The sequence below is a fragment of the Thalassophryne amazonica genome, chromosome 3 (genome assembly GCF_902500255.1).
Source record: "Thalassophryne amazonica chromosome 3, fThaAma1.1, whole genome shotgun sequence".
Taxonomy (NCBI): Eukaryota; Metazoa; Chordata; class Actinopteri; order Batrachoidiformes; family Batrachoididae; genus Thalassophryne; species Thalassophryne amazonica.
This window is the reverse complement of record NC_047105.1, coordinates 67,063,957-67,090,301: the sequence shown is the minus strand read 5'-3', so window position 1 is coordinate 67,090,301 and position 26,345 is coordinate 67,063,957. Positions and strand designations below refer to the sequence as shown.

Sequence of the window (26,345 nt, the reverse complement as noted above, 5' to 3'; positions counted from 1 at the left end):
AGTCTACACTAGTATAGTGTCAGCAAAACTGGGTCCTTTAAAATCTGAAGTTCATATATATGATGTTTTCTGCTTATCTGAGAACTCCTAGGGACATAAACAGTTTGAGATTGTCTACATTACGTTTGTGGAAATTAGTTTGTGACTTTTTTAAAGAAACTTTTTGAGTTCTTTGTTTTTTAATAGTTGCTGTTTAAATTTGCTCTTGTGGTATAGTTGAAATATGGCAAACAGTAGAATTGACATTTACAATTGGAAGATTAGCTAATGTTTGTAGTTTCATAATTTGTGCTTGAATGAGCAGTTGTGTTCTTTGCCCATCTGACATCAGAAGAGAGTAGCTATGCCACATCTCTGTGCTGGTAGTGACTTTTCTTTCTTTCTTCTTATTCTTCTTGTTTTTAACTTGCCAAAAATGAGATTGCCATAGCTACAGAAAGTAGAGGAGTAGTGCTGCAGTGCATACCACTGAGTAATGATGACCAACACATAACTACAGTAACTCCACTATTTGAGAGGTGGGCAGAATTAGTTATAGTGTTCCTTTGCTCATCTGATTTGGTATCACTTGCATCTTTTTCCCCTCAGGCCTATGCGTTTTTCTGTTTACCCTTATATGCTTACCACGTATCGTTGCACTATAGTGTCCAATGTAGCATGACAACGTTTGTCATCTATGCAAAAGTCCACTGTTTAGTTTTGTTCTTTCTTTGATCATAATCTGTTCCATCACTTTTTTGCATGTGTCTTAAACTATAACTCCAGAATAATTTTAGTAGGGACTCTGTTTGTTTGTTTGTTTGTTTGTTTGTTTGTTTGTTTGCACAAAATCATGCTGTTGTTTCTGGGAATGATGCACAATGACCACTGCTGATGACATAGCTGCAGTGAAATAGTCATCAACTTTACTATTAAATGTCATCTTTCAAAGATCCATTCAAAGTTGTCTCTCAATTTGGATTTTTCTCCAGACAGCTCAGACAGAAGAAACCATTAAAAAGCCCTCTGTCTTCAGTAAGCTGATAAGATGTTTCTACTAAAATGTGTTCTTTAAGTGTCTTCTATGTTCAAACAGGTGTTCAAACAGGTGCAATTAATACAGGTAAAGAGTGCAGAATAAGAGGGCTTCTTAAAGAAAAATTAACAGGTCTGTGTGAGCCAGAATTCTTGCTGGTTGGTAGGTGTTCAAATACTTATTTATACGGAATCCGCTCCTTAGTAAATGGCACATGGCAGCTCACCTGAAGTTTGCCAAAAGGCACCTGAAGGACTGTCAGAGCATGAGAAACAACATTCTCTGGTCTGATGAGACAAACATTGAACTCTGTGTCCTCAGTTTCAGGTGTCATGTTTGGAGGAAACCAGGTAGCATCCCTACAGTGAAGCATGGTGGTGGCAGTGTCATGCTGTGGGGATATTTTTCAGGGGCAGGAACTGGGAGACTAGTCAAGATTGAAGGAAAGATGAATGCAGCAATGTACAGAGACATCCTCTGTGGAGTAAAAAAAAAGATCCTCAATTGTGGTTTATGCACAATTATATATCCTGAAGCTATGCAGAAAGTCTGCAGTTGTGTACAAGTTGTACACAATTGTGTACAAGTCAATAACTTTGCCAATTTTCATGATAGACCATTGATTGCAACAATATTATATTTTTCACAATGTCAGCTTTCAGTAAATGTATACTTTTCCTACAATACGAGTATTGAAAGTAGTAGCAATATGTTGTTTTGTACTTGGAAATTAAAGTTTTACAGAGGCACTTTGGCACTGGAGCCATCTTTTAAGGTTAGCCACTGTCTTTACTTCAAAAGGGCCCAATGTTTGTGCTCCTGGTACATCTTTTGGGCTGCGTGTTGAAGGTTTTTAATTGCATTTTGCAGTATTGCCAATTCTTGGACAGGTGGCCAGCCATACTTGTGACCACAAATGAGCTCAGTGTCCTTTTCGTGGCCACTATTTCTGGGCATGCTCAATTGCTAATGGAACTCACTTATAGGCCTCACTCCCCCGACAGCCAAAAGATACTCTGACTGACTGCTCAGAGCTTCTACGTGAGTTCATGTCCCGAGGGGAACTAGTGAGAGGAGACAACACAGAGGAGCCGCTACACTGGCTTCCCCTCAGAAGATTTGTCCAGACAACAAGCCAGGAGACAGATCACAGTAAATTAGTAAGAAGAAACATCTGTTTATAGCTAATTAGCATCTATTTAACTTTTTCATTGGCAGAAGAGTCCTATAGTCTAGAAATGCCGCCCAAAATCGTAGCTTGATGAGACTGTTTCCTTCCCTATGGGTAAAGTGAGAGAGAAGCCAATGATGCACGATAGTCAGTTAATAAGTTAAAGAAAACTGATGCTTTTCAGTCTGGATTTAAGTTACTCCATGGAATTGGACCATCTTTTCCCCCCAAGCCAGACCACAGAAAATTACCATGCTAAAAGAAAGTTCTGTGACCTGCTGACTTCTTCTTCACCTTTGAAACACAAAGTATCCCTGCATTCTGAGCATAGAGAGTATGGAGAGTATGGGAATGCACATAAGGCTTGATGAGATCTATCATATCAGAGAGTCTACTCCATTTAGAATGTCATATTAAAAATAAAACCTTAAAATTGGACCTCTTCACATGAAAGACGAAGTCAAAGAAGTGAAGCCATAATTGGGTAATTTTCTTCTCTTAGCACTCTAGCAACAGCATTGTGAACCTTGAAGACATCAAATACTAGTGTGGGCAAGTGAGAAAAAGAAGACATTACAGCAATCAGTTCTTCAAGAAACAAAAGCATGATGCAATATCTCTGCGTCAGTCTTGGAAAGAATAGAATTTATTTAAGCTGTAGTCCTCAAATATAAATATGTATTCTTTGTAATTTCACTATGTACAAGTACAGTGTACAAGCCAGAGCACAACTTGGATCAAAAACATTTAGAATAATTATGTTTTATTCGTGTGTGTGTGTGTGTGTGTGTGTGTTATCAAAATGACAAATGGCACATGTAGCCACTGATGATGTTAACTGATTTATATGAGTATGTATGGTTCACTGGACCAATGGCCATTAGAAGTAGGAAATTACATGGCATCCGGTTTTTCTATGAAACCAGACAATCTATTGAAATCTTAACTTGAGCATGATTATTTGAATTAATGGGCTTTTAAAGCTTGGTGTGCCCTTTTAAGTGTTTTGTCAATTAATATATTTTCTTACATGAATATTTGTGCCCTGGCTTATCTTTCATCTGTTGTGTACCCGTAATCTAGGCATCTAAAGCTTACTAGAGCAGGGTTTTCCCGTGATGATGAGCCAAATTGATATTGGATTTGTACATCAAAATGTAGTTTGTAGAGTAATGGTGGTGCTGTGGAGTTAAAGTAGCGAGTCATTGTTGAGGGGTTTTCTTTTTTTTTTTTAGAAAGTGGTTAGAATGATGCTGTTAAATCCTGTTGGTTTGTGTAGTTTAACACCCTCCACTAGGCAGCCTGGGTCCATCTGAGTTCAATTTCACACCAAACATTCTGCCTGGTCCGGTCCATCTCAAAGAGGAAAGTGGGTCACAGTTTGTAATGTTCTGCCTCTTTCAGCACTCTCAGCAAAACGTAATAATCAATGGTTAATCTTTCATAATTTCAAGCAAATATAAAGTTGATGGTGTTGCGCAAACGTCAGTTGTTATATGAGGACTTCCTTTCATTCAGGTTTTCATGTGCACTATTAAACAGCACATCTAAATCCGCTGTCTGATGCTGCTTCATTTCATACATCTGATGTTCCACTTTGCCTTTTTCTTCTGTCTATTTGCAGGATAGGAAGCTGTGTGCGTTCCCAACCATTGAGATCTGTAACGCGGAGGTCATCAACTATATGGTCCCACTGTCTCGTCAGACCGATTTCTTTGTTCCAGAGCTGAGGGAGGAGGTGAATACGGATGTGAAAGAAGACGATTCTGATGAAGACAGGGGAACTGATATCACAGGTGAATATTTCATTCATTTCCAGAGGTGATATTACTGTGGAGCTCTCTTCGGGAAATAATTTACAGCATAAGGCAAAAGATTCATCTCCTGGCAGTTGATTTTTTTTTTCCAGTTCTACCAAGTGATTTGCTCTAACCCCACAGGTTTCTGCTCACCCCCCTGAAACAAGGGCCTCTGTCTTGATGGGTAGCAAAAAAAAAACATTGAGCAGAGGACACAAATCTATTTGGGTTTGTTTCAGACCACCTTGTCTTTTAAAGCAGGAGGAAACAGCAGTGCATACCAGAGGGCTGTGCACCAACAGGTTGTGTTTATTAGACATTGACGAGTTGTAGTCCCAATATACAGTAGTTAACCAGTCAGGTTGCTTCAGTATTTTTACATGAGGTTTTAACTTTTATTTGGTTTAATTGTTGTTTTTCAGTATTCTTTCTTTGTACATTTAACAGTATATAATGGTGTGTGGGCGATAATGGGGTTCCAGGAACAGCATTGCTTCCCTGTGCAACCTGACTTTGCACATGCTGCATGCTAAATGTGCATGTCATTAGGCAGGTTTTTGAAAATTTAAGTGCATTTCAGAATGTCAACAAAACACAACAGCAAAATGACAGCGTTTTCATTGAGTGATGTTACTTAAATATTATGTTTTGTCCTCTCAGGAGAACTTTTATTCTATGAGTCATGGTGACACATGTGCAGGTCTTAAGGGCCTTTCACACCACATGCTTTGGAAGCATCAGAGGCGTCACGAATTGGTCTAAAAAGCATTATTTTCAATGAAACACATTGCTTTTTAGAGGCATCAGAAGCGTCAAAAGCCGAGCTAAAGTGACGCTTCTGACCGGAGTGCGCATTGCAGCTTGTTGACAGGCTGACGCGGTCAAAGTTCAACCCAATCCAACTTTCGCCTCTCTGAGCTGTGACGTAGCTTCACGCTGTCCAATAGGGCCAAAACATGGAAGACTAGTGGCAGAAACCACTGATCTCTACAAAACAGAAACGTGTCACAGGACTGCTCATTTATAGAGTTTTCTGAACAAAAATCCTTCGAAATGTTTTTTTTACCTCAAAATTTCTGATTACTGTAAAAAAATAAATAAATAAATAAAAGTTTAGAACACTTGTAATTAAAATAGCAATAAATAAATAAAAGGTTCTTTAGAAACCTTTCTTCATCTGTAAATTAAAACCACCTGTTATTTCAGATTAGATCATTTCTTGTTTAACATAAGAAACCTTGGACATTTATTTTTAGACAAATAAAATAGCACGAAAATTTGTAAATTTTTTTAAGTCTGGTAGATTATTCATGTCTCATTTCAACCAGAAAAACAGATGCTGTAAATAAATACAAATGTTTATTATAAATGCAACAGGAGATAATTTAACAATGACTGCAGTGAGATTGTAAAGTAGGATTTCTGTGACATAAACCTCATGAAGATTTTTTTTTTTTTAATTGAGTCATTTCAACTTGTAATTACATCAAAATATGTAATTGCCTTTAATGTTGTGATCAGGACAGTCATTTCTAAAATATAAATTTGACTAGTGATTGTGAATGTTTTAAAATTGTGCACAATAAAGGAGGAGCTTCTACCTGCTAATGTCTTTTGACTTTGATTTCGTGGACATTTTTAATGATTCATTCAATTATTGTTAAAATATAAAATGAAACAGCTTTTTAAAAAATAATAAAATAGTTGCTGTTTAAAGAGCCTTTTATTTAGAAGCAGGTGATGTTATGCTGGATTCTCTGGACCAGATTCAAGATTAGTTTATTTGCCATTTGTAGTTAAAAAACCACATAGGAAATGATTGTGCAAAAAGCTCAGTGCATCACACACAAAGAAAACAACATTAGACAGACATGGAACAAATAATCACATAAAGACACATTGACACTGTGAAATACGAAGTACAGAGATCAAATTAAAAGTTAAGATCAGATAAATAAATAAGATAAGGTGCTGTAGTCAGGCTTAAAGTGCACTGTTCAGGCTGATCACAGCTTGTGGGAAGAAGCTCCTTGCATAACGAGAGGTCTTACACCTAATAGAGCGGTACCTTCTTCCAGAGGGAAGAAGCTCGAACGTGTCTCTTCCAGGGTGGCTAGAAGGATCATTTATGATCTCAAAAGCTCGGTTTAAGAGTCTACTTTTGTACAGAGCCTCCAGCACAGGCAGGTCACAGTTCACAGTTTTTTTGGCCAAGCAGACCACCTTATATAGCGCTCTCTTGTCTTTGGCAGTAATGTTTCCAAACCAGACAGTGATGGAGCTAGCAAGAAGATTTTCATTAATGCACCGATAAAAATTCACAAGGATTTTAGAGTTCATGGTGAATTCTCTAAGTTTCCGCAAGAAGAAGAGATGCTGACGAGCCTTTTTAACAATATTTGTGGTGTTTTTGTTCCAGCTGCGATCATTAGACAATGTCAGCCCAAGAAATTTACATTCTTCCACAATTTCAACTTTAGAGTCCTCAATAACAAGAGGTGAATGGCTGTTATTTCGACCGAAGTCAACAACAAGTTCACAAGTTTTAGAAGTGTTCAGGAGCAGATTATTCTCTTTGCTCTAATCCACAACTTTCTGTACCTCTGCTCTGTAGCAAGAATCATCATTTGCACTGATCAACCCAATGATAGTTGTGTCATCAGCGTATTTAACTATGTGATTACTGTCATGGGAAGCCACACAGTCATGAGTGTACAGTGTATAAAGGATGGGACTAAGGATACATCCTTGAGGGGAACCAGTGCTCACAAACATTTCATCAGAAAGACGGCCATTCATTTTCACTCTCTGAGATCTGTTGGTTAAAAAACTAAAAATCCACTTACAAATGGCATCACCCAAACCAAGAGTCTTAAGTTTTTGAACAAGTCTGGATGGAGAGTTAAAAGCCTAACTGTAATCAATGAACAACATTCTAGCATAAGTATTACTAGAGTCCAGGTGGCTATAAATACAGTTCAAGGCAAAGGTGATTGCGTCCTCAGCGCTCCTGTTCTGTCTGTATGCAAACTGGAGTGGATCCACAGACACTGGGATCTGGCCTTTAATAAAATCCAGCACCAGACGTTCAAAGCATTTCATTAAAACAGAAGTGAGTGCCACCGGTCTATAATCATTCAAACATGTCACAGGTGTTTTCTTTGGCACTGGAATGATGACAGATTTCTTAAAACCTTCTGGGACAGTACAGTTCCTGAGTGACATATTAAAAAGATCCGTAAGAACAGGAGCCAATTGCTCCGAGCATAGTTTGAGGACACGAGGAGGGACATTATCAGGGCCAGGGGCCTTACGAACCTTGGTCCTAGATAGGGCACGCTGCACATCCTCCTGCCTCACAGTCAAACTGCTGAAGAGCAGAGATGTTTTCTTCCGACTGGACATCATGGTGTTCATCTGTATTTAGGTTGTCTGCACAGCAAATGTTCCTGATTGGGACAAATAAAAAATATTTCTTAAAGTATAAAGAAGCACTAAACAGTTTACATACTAAAAAAATAAGTAAAAAGGAAAAAACATGGAAAAAAACACCTGAAAAAAAGTTATTTAAAGTTGACCTTTTGTGGTCTCTGAAAAAAGCTGTAGCTTTATTTGGTAAAAATAAAAAAAGACTAGGCTAAGCTAACGTTAGCCAATCATTAAACCTTCACAGCAGTGCAGTAAACTTCACGTTTTATTTTTATATTATTCTCACCTCGATAAAGCTGCAGAACTAAACTCTGTTGGTCAAACTGGGAGTTCGCATATATCCAAAAAAGTGGGAAATTTCAGACTGAGTGAGTCTGCTCAATCACCCCAGCTGCCTGCTTTGCTCTGCCAAGGGATGATGCCTGAACCCTGGCTTCTCCGTGCGGGTCAGCCCGCTGTCACGGTTCGATCGATATCCCACCAAGTCGTCAATCCTCCCTCGGTCAGCGTCACTCCGAAAAGTAGCTGAAAAAAGTTTCTCCCCGGGAGAATCATCCTGCTGTTTTTTTTTTTTTGTGGTTCAGCCGATCCAAAATCAAAGATGGCGATTGCTCAACTTTTTTCAGGTTGTGGAAACAGCCAGAGTGTGACGTAGCAATCTCCACCCCCCTTGCTTCTTCCGAAGCGAAGCATCTCACGTCATGACGCGTTGGGAGGCATTGCCTGACGCGTATAAAGCGTGCAATGTGAAAGACCCTTGAATAATAAATATGGGAATTGTGTTGTTTTTTGAAATCCAATGTTGCTGTGACACTTATCGCTTATAATATTTAGACCAGCATACCTACAAGTGCAAGTGGTGTCATGACTTAGAAGATGAAAATGTTGCTGGGCATAAAAATGACAAATGCAGGATGTGGAAATTAGCGGTGACAATTGCACTGCGTTGTGCGCTGCGTTTGCACTGGCAAGTAGATAAAGCCTTAGAGCAAAGCAAGAGGAAATATGTGTCAATTTTTTTTTTTGTGCAATGCTGTGCTGACTCGGCTTCTGCCCTTCAGCACCGTGGACACGTGATGTCTGACACCCTGTAATTGCTCTGTCATTGTGAATGTGTGCCTTCAAGTGCAGATATGTTCCCCCACTGCTTTTGGTCTTTCAAACAAACAGGACCTGTATGTTGAATCCATGACAGTATTGTTTTTTTGTTTGTTTGTTTGTTTTGTTTTTTTTCGTCCTGCAACCTCCACAAAAACAGAACTTTAAACCTGCGGTTTCAGGGAGAGATTCTGTGGCTGTGTTGCGTCTGTTGTCCTGACAGACAGGGTGATTGTCTGACCTGAGCTTGAACTGTTGACAGCTTTAAATTACTTTGTTAGCATCCAAAGACTGAGATGAAGTTTTGGTTATTGTTTGCTTTTATGGCAAATAAGAAAGGTAATGAGGAGGGAGTGAAGCGCTGGAAAACACTTCAGTACTGCAATTCAAACATAATTAAGTTAAGAATGTTTTAGAATCCCAATCATTCTGGTATTGTTTTTCTTCTGCCAGTAGAAAAATGTGCAAAGTCAGACATGAAATGTCTTATTTTTTTGTTTTCATTAATTTGTCACAGCCATAAAAAAGGTGATGATCATCACGGTGTCTGTAATTTCCACTTTTGCAATTTCAGTAAAGAGATTTTTACTAAATTGTTATTGTTAAAGTTGTGGCTTATTCCTCCTCCAAGATCTGTTAGTTCTGAATTCAGATTGTGAAATGTCTTAAATGAGTATTTACCTTTGAGAGGCAGGTGACAGGGGGTTTTGTCTGGAGACAAATGAGAGACTCAGGTAGGCAGTTAGGGTTTGAGCCAAACTTTAGTGAGTTGAAGAGCACAGGTAGGTACACGGAGAGGCAGTCCAAAAAACACAGCAAAAGTACCATAGACATCAGGCTTAAACAAGGTTGGAGAGAACAGGCTGGAGGTCGGTAATTCGCAAAAGCAGGCAGGACAGTGGACACAGGAATCAGAGGTAGGAATGAAGGCACAGGGCGCATCAATCTGGCGAAGAAGCAGAGCAACATGAGCAATATATATATCTTCAGATAATGAGTGGCAAAGAGACAGGTGTGCGCAGAAGGCACCAGAAAGAGGGCGTGTTCAGGGCGAGAAAGAGATAAAGAGAGAGAGACACACCCACATCCCAGAGAGCCAGAAAACCCAACACAAGGAAAAAGTCAACCAAAAACATAATTAAAAGAAACGAAAACAACCAATCAGATAAAAACTAATCAAAACCCCGCGGCAGATCAACTCATGCCCTGACAGCAGGAAAAATTTTTCACATTTTTGTTAATTATTGTACGATTGATAATATGTTTCTCTGTAACTGCAGTATCTGCCCACACAGTTCTCAGTGGATAAGGAGCTGGTTTGCTGTCATTTAGACCTGGGTTTGAATCTTGCTCATGCTACCTGTCTGTGGACTTGGACAAGACACTTAATTTCCATTGTCTCAGTCCACCCAGCTGTAAGAATGGGTACTGGTTTTGGATGGGGAAGCAACCTGTGTCAGACTGGTGCCTCATCCAGGGGCAGTTAGAGACTCTCATTCAGCATCATGTTACAGAGTACGGAGATGAGGGCTTGTATAGGACTTACTTCTTCTTTTTCCTGTGATATGGCTAATTCTAAAAGAAGAATATGAATTGCATGAAATGATCCAGATTTGGGCAGCACAGTGGATTAGTGGTTAGCACTGTTGCCTCACAGCGAGAAGGTCATGGGGTCATGGGATCATGAGATCGATTCCCACCTGTGGCTTTTCTGTGTGGAGTTTGCGAGTTCTCTCCGGGTGCTCCGGCTTCCTTCCACATCCAAAGACATGCAGGTTGGGTGGGTAGATTGTAAGTTTTAAATTGTTCTTAGGTGTGTGTGCGGTTGTGACTGTGTTTTGTGTGTTTGTCTGTCCATACGTGGCTCTGCGACAAACTGATGTCCTGTCCGGAGTGTACCCCGCCTCACCCTCTATGACTGATGGGTTAGGACCCAGCCCCCCACGACCCGATCTTGGATAAGCGGTTGAAGATGAGTGAGTGAGTGATCCAGACTGAATGATTTATCTTGTTGTGGAATACAGAAATATCTCTTTACATCAGCATAAATTTATTATTTTCACGGTTAATCAATACAGGTATAACATGTCAGAAAATGTCATCACAGTTAATTATATCCCAAGTAAATCTTCTCATAGTAACATCATGTACTTGTTGGATGTGAGGCCTTTCATGTACATTTACAGCAATGGCAAACCTGTCATATTTGTGCACGTCTCTCTGAAGAAGTAACACGAAAATTATGATGACATAAATAACTTTACAGGCTCTGTGTTGTACGTTTGTTCATGCATTCGAACACAAAAAAGTCTCTGCTATAAAGGTGAAATCTAAACAAAAGCATATCATGAAAAAGTCCGATATTTTTTGCCAGTTATTTCAGAAAGTGACAGTTTTATATATTCCAGACTCATTACATACAAACTAAAATGTTTTAAGTATTTTTTTTTACTTTAATTTTGCTGATTACGGTCTACGGCTCAAAAATATTTGAATATGTTGTTGGCTCCATCCATAAAAACAATTTATAACGCACATTTGTCAAACTTGTGAAATATAAGTTCATTGAGGCACTTGGTACTTGGTTGTGGCACGTTTTGAAAGAATTACTGCATCACTGCATCATGGCATGGAGGCGATCAGCGTGTGGCACTGCTGAGGTGTTATGGAAGCCCAGGTTGCTTTGATAGTGGCCTTCACCGCATCTGTACTCCTGGAATTGGTGACGCTCACGCCATACCAGTTGGCTGGCCAATCAACTACAATACTACCATGAGCAGTTATGAATAGTTTGGCATCGTGGGCAGGTGCAAAGCCCTGCTGGAAAAGTAAATTATCATCTTCATAATGCTTGTCAGCAGATGGAAGCATGAAGTTCTCTAAAGTCACATGGTAGATGACTGTGTTGATTTTGGACTTGATAAAGCACAGTGTAACAGATGGAGATGACATATCACTCCAAATCATCACTGACTGTGCCAACTTCACACAGGACTTCATGCAACTTGGATTCCTCTCCACTCTTACTCCAGACTTTGGGTGCTCCATTTCCAAATGAAATGCACAGAGCAACAATCCAGTTTTTCTCCTTAGCATAGGATGTATCTGACATTGTCCTTGGTTCAGGAGTGTCTTGACACTATAAATGTAACACTTGTAGCCCATTTCCTGGACACATCTGTGCGTGGTGGATTTTGATGCACTGACTCTAGCCTGACTCCACTCCTTGTGAAGCACCACCAAGTTCTTCAATTGGCTCTGCTTGACATTTGTCTCAAGGTTGTGTTCATCCCTGTTTCTTGTGCTTGTTTTCCCACCACACTTGTCCTTTCTCGTCAACTTTCCATGAATGTGCTTTGATTCAGCACTCTGCGCACAGCCAGCCCTTACAGAAATGACCTTCTGTGGCTTTTCCTCCTTGTGGAGGGTGTTCCTGAATGTCTTCAGGACAACTGTCAGGCATGAGTTTTCCCCATGACATTGTGTGTGCAGAACCAGACTGAGAGACTCATAGTATTTGTACTCCATAAGCAGTGAGTATTAGTTATTCAATGTTCAAATGAAATATTCTGATATTTTGAGACAATTTTTTTTCCCTTATTTTTTGTTTTTGAGCTGTAGGCCATAATTATCAAAATAAAAACAGCCAGATTATGTGCAACAAACACTTGGCATGCTGTGCGTTTTGGAAGCCATTTACAGAAATGAGTGTTATTTTACTCCTTTTGGAACATTTCACACTGAGAGCCTTTCTGTTCATAAGAAAGCTAAGAAGGAACGGACGGCTCTGTTTGGTCTTTGAACAAACACAATGTATTTGTGTTTCAAGGGTGGGTAATGGTAGATTTTTATTTTGGAGTGAAACACAGATATACCATAAGGTCCATAAGCATTTGGACAGTGACACACTCTAACCCCCCCCCCCCCAGTGAACACATGAACCAATTGTGTCCAAGTAAATTCATTTGTCTTAGATTTCAGTTACATCAGTCATTTAAAAAAGTACACACAAAATAGCATTGTTTGACAAGTCTCTCTGCAACAGGCGAGTCTCAAAAACTGAGCAATCATGCAAGAATGAGTCGATGGAAGGAAGCCATCAAGACGGCCATGACAGCTCTAAAGGAGTAACAAGTTTCTGTGACTGTAATGTGAGAAACTGAGCATAGCGCAGTTTTTGTTTGTTGCATTACCAGTTATTGGGCTTCATGGTGGAGTGACACAGAAAAGTAATGTGACATTTATGCTACAGTTTGCCAGAAGACATATACAGAGCTGCTGCTGCCATCACTTGCATCATGAACTGCACGTAGGGTGCTGAGTGCTGGAAGGGGCACCAAAATAGCCAAATGAATGAACATCATCATAATCATAATAACCCATGTAGCACGTTTAATCACGTCACACTCAAGCTTGTGTGATGAAATAATTTTGAAAGGTTAAGACTGAAATAGTGTGTAGTCTGTGTGCAGTGCACAATGAGATTAAAATGCCATTTTCTCCTCCATCAGCTGCTGGAAACCTATGTACGTTTTGGGAGCTTCTGTGCAGGATTGTCTAGCTCTTTCATGGGCTGCACACACAGACGCATGCATGTGCATGCATAAAGTCATTTTCGCAATTGGTTAACATACATGTTTGATTATTAAACACACAAAACTGTGTAAATCCATTCTTCTGACCACTTCAGAGTTCAGAGTTTCTGAGAATACTAAGAAGCTATGTCCAAGCTGTGACTGCAGTAACTTACTGATCAATAACCAGAAACAGGGCTGGATTAATGTAGGGGCATGCACAGAAATTATAAAAAAAATTAACAAATGAAATAAAGTGGATCACATAAAACCTGAAATATCTTTGGTTCATGCTTTCCGCAGTGAAATAGAAGTCAGAGTAAATGTATGAGTCACTGTGGGGATTTTTTTATTTGCATTTACCGTCACACCTTGTTCTGGTTTGGGGTTGTATGAATGTGCTCACAGCAACTATCCTAATGTCAACATAATTTAGGCCTGACATAGCTGGTTTTGGACTTCTGTTACCTATGGATGACAAATTGCTCCCAAAATGTATTAATATACAGTACATAGAATTATTAAAATATCGTCCATAACTTAGTGGCGCAGGATTACCATGCTTACTTGTGCTTTGGTTGCTTCTAGTTTCTCTGGGTATCTACAGCAGTTTGAGTATGGATCTGCATTGGGATTTGGCACAAGTTTTGTAATGGATGCCCTTCATGGCACAAGTCCATTTGCACATGGACAAATACACACAGCCCCCGATCTTGCCAAGCAGCCTCCCAGCCAGGCAGTAATCAGGATCCACCCTGCTTCACTTCTGAGATTTGACAGGATCAGGTGTACACAGAGCTGCATGGCTGCCCAAGGCAGGTACATGCTGGACAGACTGTCAGTCTGTTGTAGGGTCCACACATACAGACAGACGAACTCAGTCCCTCCTCACACCTACGGTCAATTTAGAGTAATTTATAGTTATGTCCCATCCATTTATCTAGCCATACTAGCTGCCAGCCTTCCTATGGAGTGTGGTGTTGAGAACAGAGTTAAAGATCAATTATATAACCCCTCGGCCACAAAATGTCCAAACTTATATTCATCCATAGTCATTTCCCATGTCATAGTCCCTTCATTTTCTTTAATTAATTAATTTTCAATAGCAGATTACTCCAATTAAGGGTCACGGGGATGCTGGAGCCTATTCCAGCAGTCACAGGGTGAGAGGCAGGGTACACCCTGGACAGGAAGCCAGGCTATCGCAGGGCCACATATAGACAGAAAACTTTAAAGTTTCCAATTCTTTTAACTTGCATGTATTCAAGCAGATTGCACAGATACGTCATTTTGCACAAGACAAATAATGTGTTTCCTTATGTTCATGACAGGTCAACTGTGATGCACATCAGTTTAAACCAATTGCCATTAATCAGGGTGTTTGCCTTTGATAATCTGGTGATCGCAGCAACTCCATGTACAAAAGAGTTTTGGATGACACAAACTGGCTCAGTGTAAAACAGGCTTGTAGGCTTACGTTTTCTACCATTCATACTAATGATGAATAATTCCTTCATTAACTGAAATCACAGTGGATATATCTGACCCATTTGTAGTATTTACTTTCTAGAATTTATCAGGCTGTATGGTCAGGAATTGTTGGACACAAATGCATGGCTCAAACAAACAGCTCTAGTTGTAAGAAGGCTTTACTCGGGTGGATAGCAGAGGTCGGTACACAAGTAGGCAGTTCAGGAAAAGCAGCAGTACAAAAATCATCAGGCTTAAGGTGTGGTCATTGTAACAGGCTGGAGGTCAGGAACACACAAGGAGGCAGGCGGGACTATGGAATGCAGGTACAGAGCTGGAATGTGGCACAAGGCACAACAATCTGGTGAAGGACTAACACACCCATTGAGCTTATATAACCAACAGGTGATGAGCAGGTGTGCATGGAAAACACCAGAACAAGGGCGTGGCCAGAGAGAGGGAAACACCCACCACCAAGAACCAAGCAACAGACAAGAGAGATAGAGACAGACCCAAGCAGAAAAATCCAGCAAGAGAATAAACATACAAAAACCAATGAATAAGAAAAATAACAAATAGACCAGAGAAAAATAAAAACGGATAACAAAACAAACACAAGCCCTGACAGAAATGAAGTATGCAAGGATTTAGTAAACCGAGAAGCAAATTTGAACTTGGTAGTTTTCATAATGTTGGTTTAAGGCTGTTTACTCATTTGTATTACCTGTGTAATTAAAGGTTATTAGGCTGAAATTAGTCAAATGTAAGTGATGATTTTGTGGAGTATGGCAGCACTTTAGCTTAGTGGTTGAAATTGTCCATAGGTGTGTGTGCATCTATATGTGGCCCTACGATTGACTGGTGTCCTGTCCAAGGTGTACCCTGCCTCACGCCCTGTGACTGCTGGGATAGGCTCCAGCCCCCATGACCCGATCTTGGATAAGGATGCGAGTCTGTCGCAGGGCCACATATAGACAAACAAACACATCCACACCCGCACACACAACTACAGACAATTTAAAGTATGCAATCCACCTAACCTGCATGTCTTTCGATGTGGGAGGAAGCCGGAGCACCCGGATAGAACCCATGCAAACACTGAGAGAACATGCAAGCTCCACACAGAAAGACCACAGGCGGAAATCAAACACATGACCTTGCTGCGAGGCAACAGTGCTAACCACTAAGCCACCATGCTGCCACTTTGATTACTGTTTATTATGATTATCTGAACACTCAGCAGGCCTTAAACCACATCCCCACAGTCATGATTGTTGGCCCCATCACAGCTAAATTGATTAAGTTGTGCAGGTTTCTGGAGATGGTCTTGTTGCAGTAAGCATGCAATCTTCCATTTCTTTTTTATTATTATTATTTCTTTGCATTTTTGGTGGGTGACTTCATTGTAATAAATGTGGTGAGCAGTATTAGCTCAGGTTTTTAATTTTTTGCTCATTAACAAGGCAACAGAGTGTCCAGCCCACACGACTGTGGTCTGACAGAATTTTCTAAAGTGAAAAGTATTAATGTCAGGTCCAAATTGATACTGCTAGAGGATTTAAAGCGCTAAACTATAAATACAGTCATATGGTTGATAAGCTATAAGCTTTGGTCTTTAAAGGTTATTTATGTGGGTGTTAGTGCATTCAACTAAATCCTTTTGGTGTATTCCATAAGGCCTCAAAGTAGTTCTAAGGTAAGAAGTTAATTATTATGCTGCGTTTATACAGAGGCAGGATGCGTTATGAATGTCATATTTACGTCATTCTTGGCACATTCCTGACATTCTTAATGTGACTTAACGCATCTGAATAGGTTTCTTAATAGTGCATGTTGGTGCATGATAGTCGTGATTTTCGTGGAGCATGTTTTTGGCTGTCAGAAATCTTCCATGAATGTCACGCAGCACCCTCATTTCGCCTCATGTAGTGGAGGTCTCAACTGAGCGTGTTGATCCATCTTAATTAGTGGTGATCCTTAATAGAGCATGACAGCGTTCTTCTCTGATGTGTGCACAATTAAACCCTGCTGCACCGCATTCAGTTTCATTGCTGCAGTATGCTGAAGGAGGACAGTGACGCCAAGTCGGCTAAAAGTTTCATTCCAATGCTCATCAACGCGCTCCTGCAGGTGTTCCACCTGCTGCTGTGCCTGATGTTTGGGAAAATGCATGAGACGGAAGCTGTGTGGAGCCACACATCTGGCTCTCTCTGTCTCCCCCTCCTCTCTGTGCCACTCCATGGCACAGCCCCCAACTAAGCATGCAGTCAAAGTTCTTCTGCTGTGGATTTCATTCAGCAGTTGTTCAGCAGCTGATGGATGAATATGGGTGTGTGTGTTTGGAGACAATTCACCTCATTCACAACGTGACAGATCGTAACAATGTACTGTTTCGCGCAATAGTGTGGAACAGTGTGGAACATTAATTTTTGATCGTGTGTAATGGTTCCTGATAATTTGCCAGCAACATGTGCGTGGTAACAGGTTGCAGCAGTTCCTGAGGATACCTGACACCTCTGCCCCGAATCATCACATTTGTGATCAGTGGCCAAGAATGTGTACTTTGTGGCATTCGTGACTTGTCGTCGTTATGTGTAAACGTAGCATTAAATTGATCCAAATGCATTTGATAAACATTGCATTACTAGAAAAAATTAAAGCCAAGGGTCTTCCTCACTTAAAAACAACCCTCCAATAAAAAAAACTATTTCTACTTATTTGGGTTTCCACTGTAGTAACTAATTTAGTCTAAAAGAAGGCACAATTGGGTTCAACCGGGGTACCAGTTTCATGATTTATTGTTGAGGTTCCTTGAGGTGGCATCAAGCTAATTACTGTAAACATTGATCAGTTTATTTACCATGAAATTGTGTGGTACAGCATCCACAGGGCTTCAGACACAGCAGAGACCCGTCTGTCAATCTCACACTTTATCTTACACCCCACTCGTGAACATACTTAAGCTTCTCCACTTGGGGAAAGGACTCTCCAATCACCCAGAGGGGTCGATCCACCCTTTTCTATTAGAGGTCCAGTGTCTCAGATTTGGAAATGCTGATCCTCATCCCAGTGACTTCACACTCTGCCCAGTGAGCATCGAGGGTCACCTTCTAATGGCGCCAACAGAACAACATCATCTACAAAAAGTTGAGTTGTAATAATGAGGTCACCAAGCTGGACACCCTCCAAACTGATTGCACCTTGAAATCGCACAGAACCTTTCAAGGGACCTGGTCAAATGCTTTTTGAAAGTCCACAAAACTCATGTAGACTAGTTGGGCACGAAAAAAATAAGTTGGGGTAAATTTTGCAGTGATTCAACTTTTCTTCTCTAATTCAGCCTACTTAAAATTTTAAATGAGGCTTGGACTGTAATTTTGCAGAGTTAAAATGAGAAGTTTCTTTGTAAAGTATATTTGTGCTGCAGTAATACCACAGTGTCACATCACGTTGACACTAGATATGCTCCACTGAAGACTTTTCCCAGGGTTTTGTTGGGCCTGCTTAGTAATCAACAGGATGTTTTGCAATCCATTAATAGATAATATGAATAATCTAAATATCTAAATGGACTTCCTGCATCGCATTATGTTCTGCTGCAGACAAGAGCAGATATGCTGGATGTGATAATTAGATTGCTGAGTGAAGTTGAAATTCGATTGAATGAAAAGAAAGGACTGACCTCGGCGAGGAGCTCGGGCACTCTGCGTTTATTGTCTCGTGCTCCCTGGTGCCACGTTTAGTGCGCACACTTTGATGTGAGGGGGAGATTTATTTGCAGTGTGAAAACGGCAGGAAAACGGCTCGGACACAGTTGTGTTTTAATGTCCTCTGGGATAGACTATTCATGTTAAATTTCATGTTGAGGAAAGCTCTTTGTCTTGCTTTACACACAGACCTGAAGGCCTTATAGAAATAAGACAAGCAAAGTGTGGAGGGAATAAAACATTATGTTGTGGAACTGGATTTACATTACGTAAATTAAATCCAGAATACTTAATACACATTGGCAGATGATGATATTTACAACTTCTGGAACATAACCCCAATTCCAATGAAGTTGGGTCATTGTATGAAATGTAAATAAGAACAGAATACAATGATTTTCAAACCTTCTTCAACCTATATTCAATTGAATACACCACAAATACAAGATATTTAATGTTCAAACTGATAAACTTTATTGTTTTGTGCAAATATTTGCTCATTTTGAAATGGATGCCTACAACACATTTAAAAAAAGCTGGGACAGGGGCAACAAAAGACTGGGAAAATTGATGAATGCTCAAAGAACACCTGTTTGGAACATTCTACAGGTGAACAAGTTAATTGGAAAGAGATGACTGTTAGGGCTGCCACAACGAGTTAAACAGTCATGATGACTACGTCGACAATTGAACCCGTTGATAACTAATTTAGTAGTCGATGAGTCGTTAATTTTATTTAAGTCTCTGTTTTTCTCTCAGTCATAGTTTTAGGCAGCGAGCCGTCCTGCCGTCATTTGGACATTCACATTTTCAAAAAGACAGCCGATTAAAACAGTGGCAGTCTTGTTCAAAGCCGTCTAAAAAGCTCAGTTTACCAAAGGAGCTGTGTCTGTGTGTGTGCGTGTGTGCATGCATGCGTGTGTGTGTGCGCGTGCGTGTGTGCGTGCGGAGTCAACTGGCTGCAGACTGCGAGGGAGGGAGGGAGCGGGGGGGCAGATTCTGGAGGCACAAGACGTTACATGTTAAATGATGAAGCCAGAACAAAACAAAACCGTGGAGCTGCCTTTACTTCTCTCTCCACTTTCTCTACCTGTGCGGGTCCGACGGCACCGTCCTGTTCACACCATGTGCACGTCGTATACTGAATTTATGAAACCATGAGATGAAATAAATGGTCAAATATCCTTAAAAACATCCTTAAAAATTAGAATATATAAATGAACTGAGCAAAATTACGCATACACAGGTTTAAAAAAAAAAACCCTGCTGTGAAGAAGCTGTGCAGTGATGTTCAGAGGCACAGATCACAAAAGCAGGTGAGAACTCCGAACTTTAACAGCTGTTATTTTCCAAAGGTATGTATTTGTTCAATCTTGAGCTTAATGTAGTGTTCAAGCATAAAACGTGAATGATGAGGAGAAAAAAATGGATGACGTCATCACACTAAAATGAACTGGAGTCAGAATAAAAATACAAGATGCTGATTTTTGTTATTTTTCAAAGTTATTAAGCTGCAGCTGTGTTTTATTTATTTCAAAGTGAGTTGCCTCTTATTCTGATTTATTTATACAAAAAATATGGGGAGTCAAATCAGCCTGCATCGTTCAGTTTATATCAAAGTTTGCCTGCACATGTCTGTGTATTTTTTCCTTGTTCATAAGAGTTTGGTGTTTGCATTTGCTCCACAAAGTTTCAAAACACAATAAAATGTTCCCACTTTTCTTTATAGCAATTCTGTAATTTCAGAAATACAACAGAAACAACCACAAATCAGAAAAAGTTGGGACTATATGTAAAATGAAGATAAAAATAAAAATGTTCCACTATTCCCAGTTTCTCCACTCACAGAAGCCAAAAGTTCTTCCAGAGTTGTGTCTTGGTGGCTTCCCTCACTCGTCTTCTTCCAGCATGGACATTTAGTTTTTGAGAACTGCCTACCTGACACAGATTTACCATAAAGTACCACACGGTTTGTATTTCTGAATGATTGATGTAAATGAAGTCTAAGAAATAGTCACTGATTTGGTAATGTTCATGTTTTCATCCCCTGACATTTCTCAGAAAATGCTGCAGGCCTTTAATTTAGGAAATTATGTATGATCTGACTAGTCGACTAAAAAAAATTGTTGACTAGTCGACTATCAAAATAGTAGTTTGTGGCAGCCCTAGTGAGTGTCATGATTGGGTATAAAAGAAGCATCCCCCAAAAGGCTCAGCCATTCACAAGCAAAGATGGGCGAGCATCACCACTTTGTGAACAACTGTGTGAAAATATAGTCCAACAGTTTAAGAAGAATGTTTCTCAATGTTCAGTTGCAAGGAATTTAGGGATTCCATCATCTACAGTCCATAATATAATCAGAAAATTCAGAGAATCTGGAGAACTTCCTACACGTAAGCAGCAAGGCTGAAAACCAACATTGAATGCCCGTGACCTTTGATCCCTCAGGTGGCACTGCATTAAAAACTATCATTGTGTAAAGGATCTCACCGTGTGGGCTCAGGAACACTTCAGAAAACCATTGTCAGTAACACAGTCTGTCGCTCATCTACAAGTGCAAGTTAAAACTCTACCATGCAAAGCGAAAGCCATACATCAACAACATCCAGAAACGCCGCCGCCTTTTCTGGACCCGAGCTCATTTGAAATGGACAGACGCAAAGTGGAAAAGTGTGCTGTGGTCTGATGGGTCCACATTTCAAATTGTTTTTGGAAATTGTGATGGCGCTTTGCGGCCGTCCTAATGTGTTTGTTGTGCTGCTGTCTTAATGTGTGTGTTGTGTGTCCTGAGGTCTCGGCCACCGGGAGGCGTTGGTCCTGTTTCCTGTCCTGGGTGCTATAAAAGGGGGAGTTCTGTTCTCTCCCACGTGCTCTTCCTCCTCCGGATCACAGCATGGGGAGCGGCCGCGTGCGCTTGGTCCTGGCTTGGTCCTCTGGCTTATTCTGCTACACCTTCCTTTCTTTTTCTTTTCTTTTACTTTTTATAATAAATACCCTACAAAGGGTTAAAAAGATCTGTGCTTCCGTGTGTGCCTCAATTTTTGTTGCGGCTTTTGAGCCGGGCCGTAGCAGAAATCATGCACGTCGTGTTCTCTGGACAAAAGAGGAAAAAGACCATCCAGATTGTTACCAGCGCAAAGTTCAAAAGGTAGCATCTGTGATGGTATGGGGTGTGTTAGTGCCCATGGCATGGGCAACTTACACATCTATGATGGCACCATCAATGCTGAAAGGTACATCCAGGTTTTGGAGCAACACATGCTGCCATCCAAGCAACGTCTTTTTCAGGGACGTCCCTGCATATTTCAGCAAGACAATGCTAAACCACATTCTACATGTGTTACAACAGTGTGGCTTCGTAGTAAAAGAGTGCGGGTACTAGACTGGCATGCCTGCAGTCCAGACCTGTCACCCATTGAAAATGTGTGCTGCATTATGAAGCGCAAAATACAACAACAGAGACCCTGGACTGTTGAACAACTGAAGTCGTACATCAAGCAAGAATGGGAAAGAATTCCACCTACAAAGCTTCAACAATTAGTTTCCTCAGTTCCCAAACGCTTATTGAGTGTTGTTAGAAGGAAAGGTGATGTAACACAGTGGTAAACATACCACTGTCCCAGCTTTTTTGAAACATGTTGCAGGCATCCATTTGAAAATGAGCAAATATTTGCACAAAACAATAAAGTTTATCAGTTTGAACATTAAATATCTTCTTTTTGTGGTGTATTCAATTGAATATAGGTTGAAGAGGATTTGCAAATCATTGTATTCTGTTTTTATTTACATTTTACACAATGTCCCAACTTCATTGGAATTGGGGTTGTATGGATGGCACAATACCACTTTTTCATGTCCTGTGCTATACTAATACTGGAACCTTCAGTGTCTGCCAATACCTATATCAAACCAATACCTTTTTCCCTGTGTTAAAACACTTAATCTATTAATAGACATATTTGTCTATATGTACTTTGTGAACCTAGCATCTAACCAAATATCAGCTCAAACTGTGAAACAAATATTATACTTCCCGAATGGAAAATACGAGGTCTGTTAGAAAAGTATCGTACCTTTTAATTTTTTCAAAAACTATATGGATTTGATTCATGTTTTTACGTCAGCCAAGCTTGAACCTTCGTGCGCATGCGTGAGTTTTTCCACGCCTGTCGGTTGCGTCATTCGCCTGTGGGCAGGCTTTGAGTGAGCACTGCTCCACCCCTCTCGTCGTTGTTTCATTGCAAGGAAATGGCGGAATGATTTGGGCTTTTTTTTCCGTCAGAATGTTTTCAGAAACTGTTAGAGACAGGCAGCTGGAAACCATTCGAAAAATTTAGCTGGCTTTCGGTGAAAATTTTACGGGCTTCACAGAGAATAAGGAGTGTTACTACAGCTTTAAGGACGACCCACAATGGCGCACAGCGCGCCGCGCTCCGAGCCGTCATCGAGAGGCAGAAACCACCACATCATTTCTAAACGGATGGCTGTGTGGAGCTGGGACCGCCGTGTGCAATTTCTCTGGTTATCACAAGAGCTGGACATCAGCCATTTTCTGGCAGATTTCACTTTTAACAAGAGATTTTGTCATGGAAAGCCGCACGGAGGCTTCGCGCGTCATTATGGATTCACTGATGAAGCGAGGCAAAGGAACACCTCCGTTTCGGAGTGTTAAAGCACAAGTTGGGACATGCCTATCTCGGCTTTCAGTGCTTACCAGTCGAGTGAGTATAAGAGAAATTGTGGAGAGCTGGACATGTCCCAACTTGTTGGGACATTGTGGGTCGTCCTTAAAGCTGTAGTAACACTCCTTATTCTCTGTGAAGCCCGTAAACTTTTCACTCAAAGCCAGATAAGTTTTTCGAATGGTTTCCAGCTGCCTGTCTCAACAGTTTCTGAAAAAATTCTGATGGAAAGAAAGCCCAAATCATTCCGCCATTTCCTCGCAATGTAACAACGACGAGAGGGGTGGACCAGTGCTCACTCAAAGCCTGCCCACAGGCGAATGATGCAATCGACAGACGTGGAAAACCTCACGCATGCGCACGAAGGTTCAAGCTTGGCTGACGTAAAAACATATGAATCAAATCCATATAGTTTTTGAAAAAATAAAAAGGTACGATACTTTTCTTACAGACCTCTTATATATCCCACAACGTGACTCAGCTGTGCAATACAAGACTTTGATCGGATTGGATTTTTTCCTTCTTTCATTCATTCATCTTCTGCTGCTTATCAAGGTCCAGTTTGCGATAGTGGCAGACCAAGCAGCTCATCCCACACTTCCCTATTCTTGGCCAAGTCCACTAACTCTTCTTGGGGGATCCAGAGGCATTCCCAAGCCATCTGGAAAATATAATCCCTCCAACGTGTCCTGGGTCCTCCCAGTTGGACATGCCTGGAACACCTCCCTGGTGAGACAAACAGGAGGCATCCTCCCCAGATGAGCCCACCTTATTCACCTCCACCTTATTGTGGTGGTGAGGTTTGAGGGCTCCAGTGATCCTGGGAGTTGTGTTGTCTGGAGCATTAGCTCCTGTTAGGGCCACCCTTGGAAAATTGGTCCCAAGTGAGTAGTCAGACAAATGACAATTCACAAAAACTCTTTATGATGCATCCACTTAAAGTTGAAGTAACCTTGCCCGGATTCGGGTAACCGGAGCATCTTCCGGGATACAGGCATAGGGTAGTGCTTGCAGGCGAGCGCCTACTGGCTGGGTTTATAACAATGGGGCTCGGTTAGCCTCAGCCTGAAGAAACAACAAGGTGTCACATCCATGTAGGTTCGCCACCTGCTGGGACAGTGTACCGGGTCTAGTGTGCTGTTGTATTGGCAATGGACAGGGCTAAATGCCCACACAAACTGGCACTTGAATGGATTATAATTTTTCTTAAATTGTCTATAATGGTTATCTGATAGACATTTTCATCATTATTGGACCAATGCCAATACAAAATGTCAGATCAGTGCATCCCTACTGTAGAATGTTCAGGTTCGTCACAATAAGTCAGATGGGTATATTAAGATATTCATAAAATAGAAAAATATTAACTTGATAATATTGGTGTTGCCAGAGCAGAATGTTTTCCGGTGCGTACACTGATTACCACTTTAACAAAATTGAGCAATCTGGATTAACGTCACAACCAGGATCTAAGGTGAGTATTCAAAATTCCTCTCTCCACAAGTATATAATTGGAGTTGTCTTACAATGACATATGAATGAAAACCTGGAATGGTGGTCTGTAGAATGCCGCGTCTGACTTCCCACAGTCCCTGAAATCATTCTGTAGTCCACTCTAGTACACTGCACCAATTCATTTTTGTCCATCGGATACCAATCATTATCTGGTTCTGGACCAAAGTGCAGTGATGCAAACCTGATCACTCATCTTTGACCCTGTTCTTTGGCCCTGAGTTCTAACCTTTGACCCTGATTGCTGACCTTTCGACCTTTCATCATTTTTCATTATGATTGCTGATGGATTGACTTAGATCCTGACTAATGATTGCTTTCCTCTTGTAATCGGAATCAGATTATTCAGGATAATGATAAAAGGAATTGGGATTAAAGATCAAAAGCATGAGCTACCCATTAGTCAGTTCTATACCAAAGTATAACAGGGTCTACTTTGACCCAGGTTCTACCCCTCCACCATATTTTATTGAAATTGATCCAGGTCCTTTTGGGATATCCTACTGGCAAACAAATAGTAACAAAAACATAACGTTGATGAGTGTGTGTGTGTCTAATTTTTTCTTATTTTTTTTAAACAAAGCCTTTATTCATCATGTGGTGCAAATGACAATCAATTCTTGCAAAGCAATTTTCTTGCTTTCTTTTACATAATTGAAAGTCATTTTAGTGGCATGCTAATATCTGTGTCCTTATACGAGTAAAGATCTTTTATCTCTCTTAACAATGAAATATGGTTCCCCAGAGTGCAGCCAATATATAAAATTGCAATGAGCCGTAATTACCAAGTGATGTGAAAAAAATGAACGTGGTGCCCTTAGCCTGAAGAACTAATTATAGTTTCAGTACAATTTCAGCGAGTAGACGCTCAAAGGTTTCAGAAGCCAAAAGCTATTCTGTGTTTATCAAGAAAGGTCAGGTGAGTCAATGTAAATGACGGTAAATGACCATTTTATTTGTGCATTTGTCACAGTTCTATTCTTTATTATTTCATAAAACACTGAACCATTAGAAAAATTTTACAATAATTTTTCAATATTTAAATTCTCCACATTTCACGTTAGATGTTTGTGGTTGCTTTTGACTGTCTCTAAAATATGAAGTGGAAGTGGTTCATACAGATTATTTAAGTTAATTATCCACAATAGCCAGTGTTAACCAAATTTGGAGAAAAAAAAACATGTTCTTTAGCCATACAGACAAGCACAATATTATTAAGCCCCCTTTCAAATTTAACATTGGCTTAAAAATTTTGCTAAATGCTAAGGAATTTTCAGCACAGCATTTCTAAACATTCTAGTTTTCCTTTGGATGCTTACATTAATTTACTTTTCACACAGAAACAAATTATTTCACAGAAACCAAAAACTGCCAGGGTCATTATTGGCGCCCTGATCCTAATAGTCAATTATGTGTCCTTTTTGCTGGATAACAGCTTGCAGTCAGTTGTTTGTTATAGTTTTTGACAAGTCCCAGATGTGTCTCCTGAGGAATCCCAGCTCATTATTTTGTGGTGAATCATTCAAGCTCCTCCAGATTAGATGATCTTCTGGTATGGACCTTGTTCTTAATTTCATCCCGCAGATTTTCAGAGGGATTCCAGTCAGGGCTTTGTGCAGGCCAGTCAGTAACGCTCACTTTGGTCTTCTGGAGGTAGATCTTCACCAGGAGCAATGTATGATTTGAGTCACCGTCATGTTGGAAGACAAAACAATGACCCAAACCCAGTTTTGCTGCCGATTGCTTGAGGTTTTCTTTCAGAATATTCACGTATCCGTCTGGCTTCATCATTCCTTCCACCTTGAGGAGCTTCCCAGTTCCAGGCATACTGAAGCATCCCCACAGCATAATTCTCCCACCGACATATTTCATTGTGGGGACGGTGTT

The 26,345-nt window shown here is 40.4% G+C and overlaps 1 protein-coding gene and 1 long non-coding RNA gene across 2 annotated transcripts in view; one reads left to right on the top strand and one right to left on the bottom strand.

Annotated features, from left to right (window-relative positions):
• tex264a (testis expressed 264, ER-phagy receptor a) overlaps window positions 1–26,345 on the top strand; it is a 314,175-nt gene that overhangs the window by 285,968 nt on the left and 1,862 nt on the right. Inside the window, exon 3 of the mRNA XM_034166620.1 lies at window positions 3,811–3,982. Coding sequence (XP_034022511.1) covers window positions 3,811–3,982 — 172 coding nt within the window. The remainder of the gene's footprint in view (window positions 1–3,810; window positions 3,983–26,345) is intronic.
• On the bottom strand, window positions 1,758–18,040 carry LOC117506945. The gene is made up of 3 exons (XR_004559583.1): window positions 18,028–18,040; window positions 8,734–8,748; window positions 1,758–1,851 (listed from the first exon to the last, which is right to left on the bottom strand). It is a non-coding gene; the product is annotated as an uncharacterized LOC117506945 (long non-coding RNA).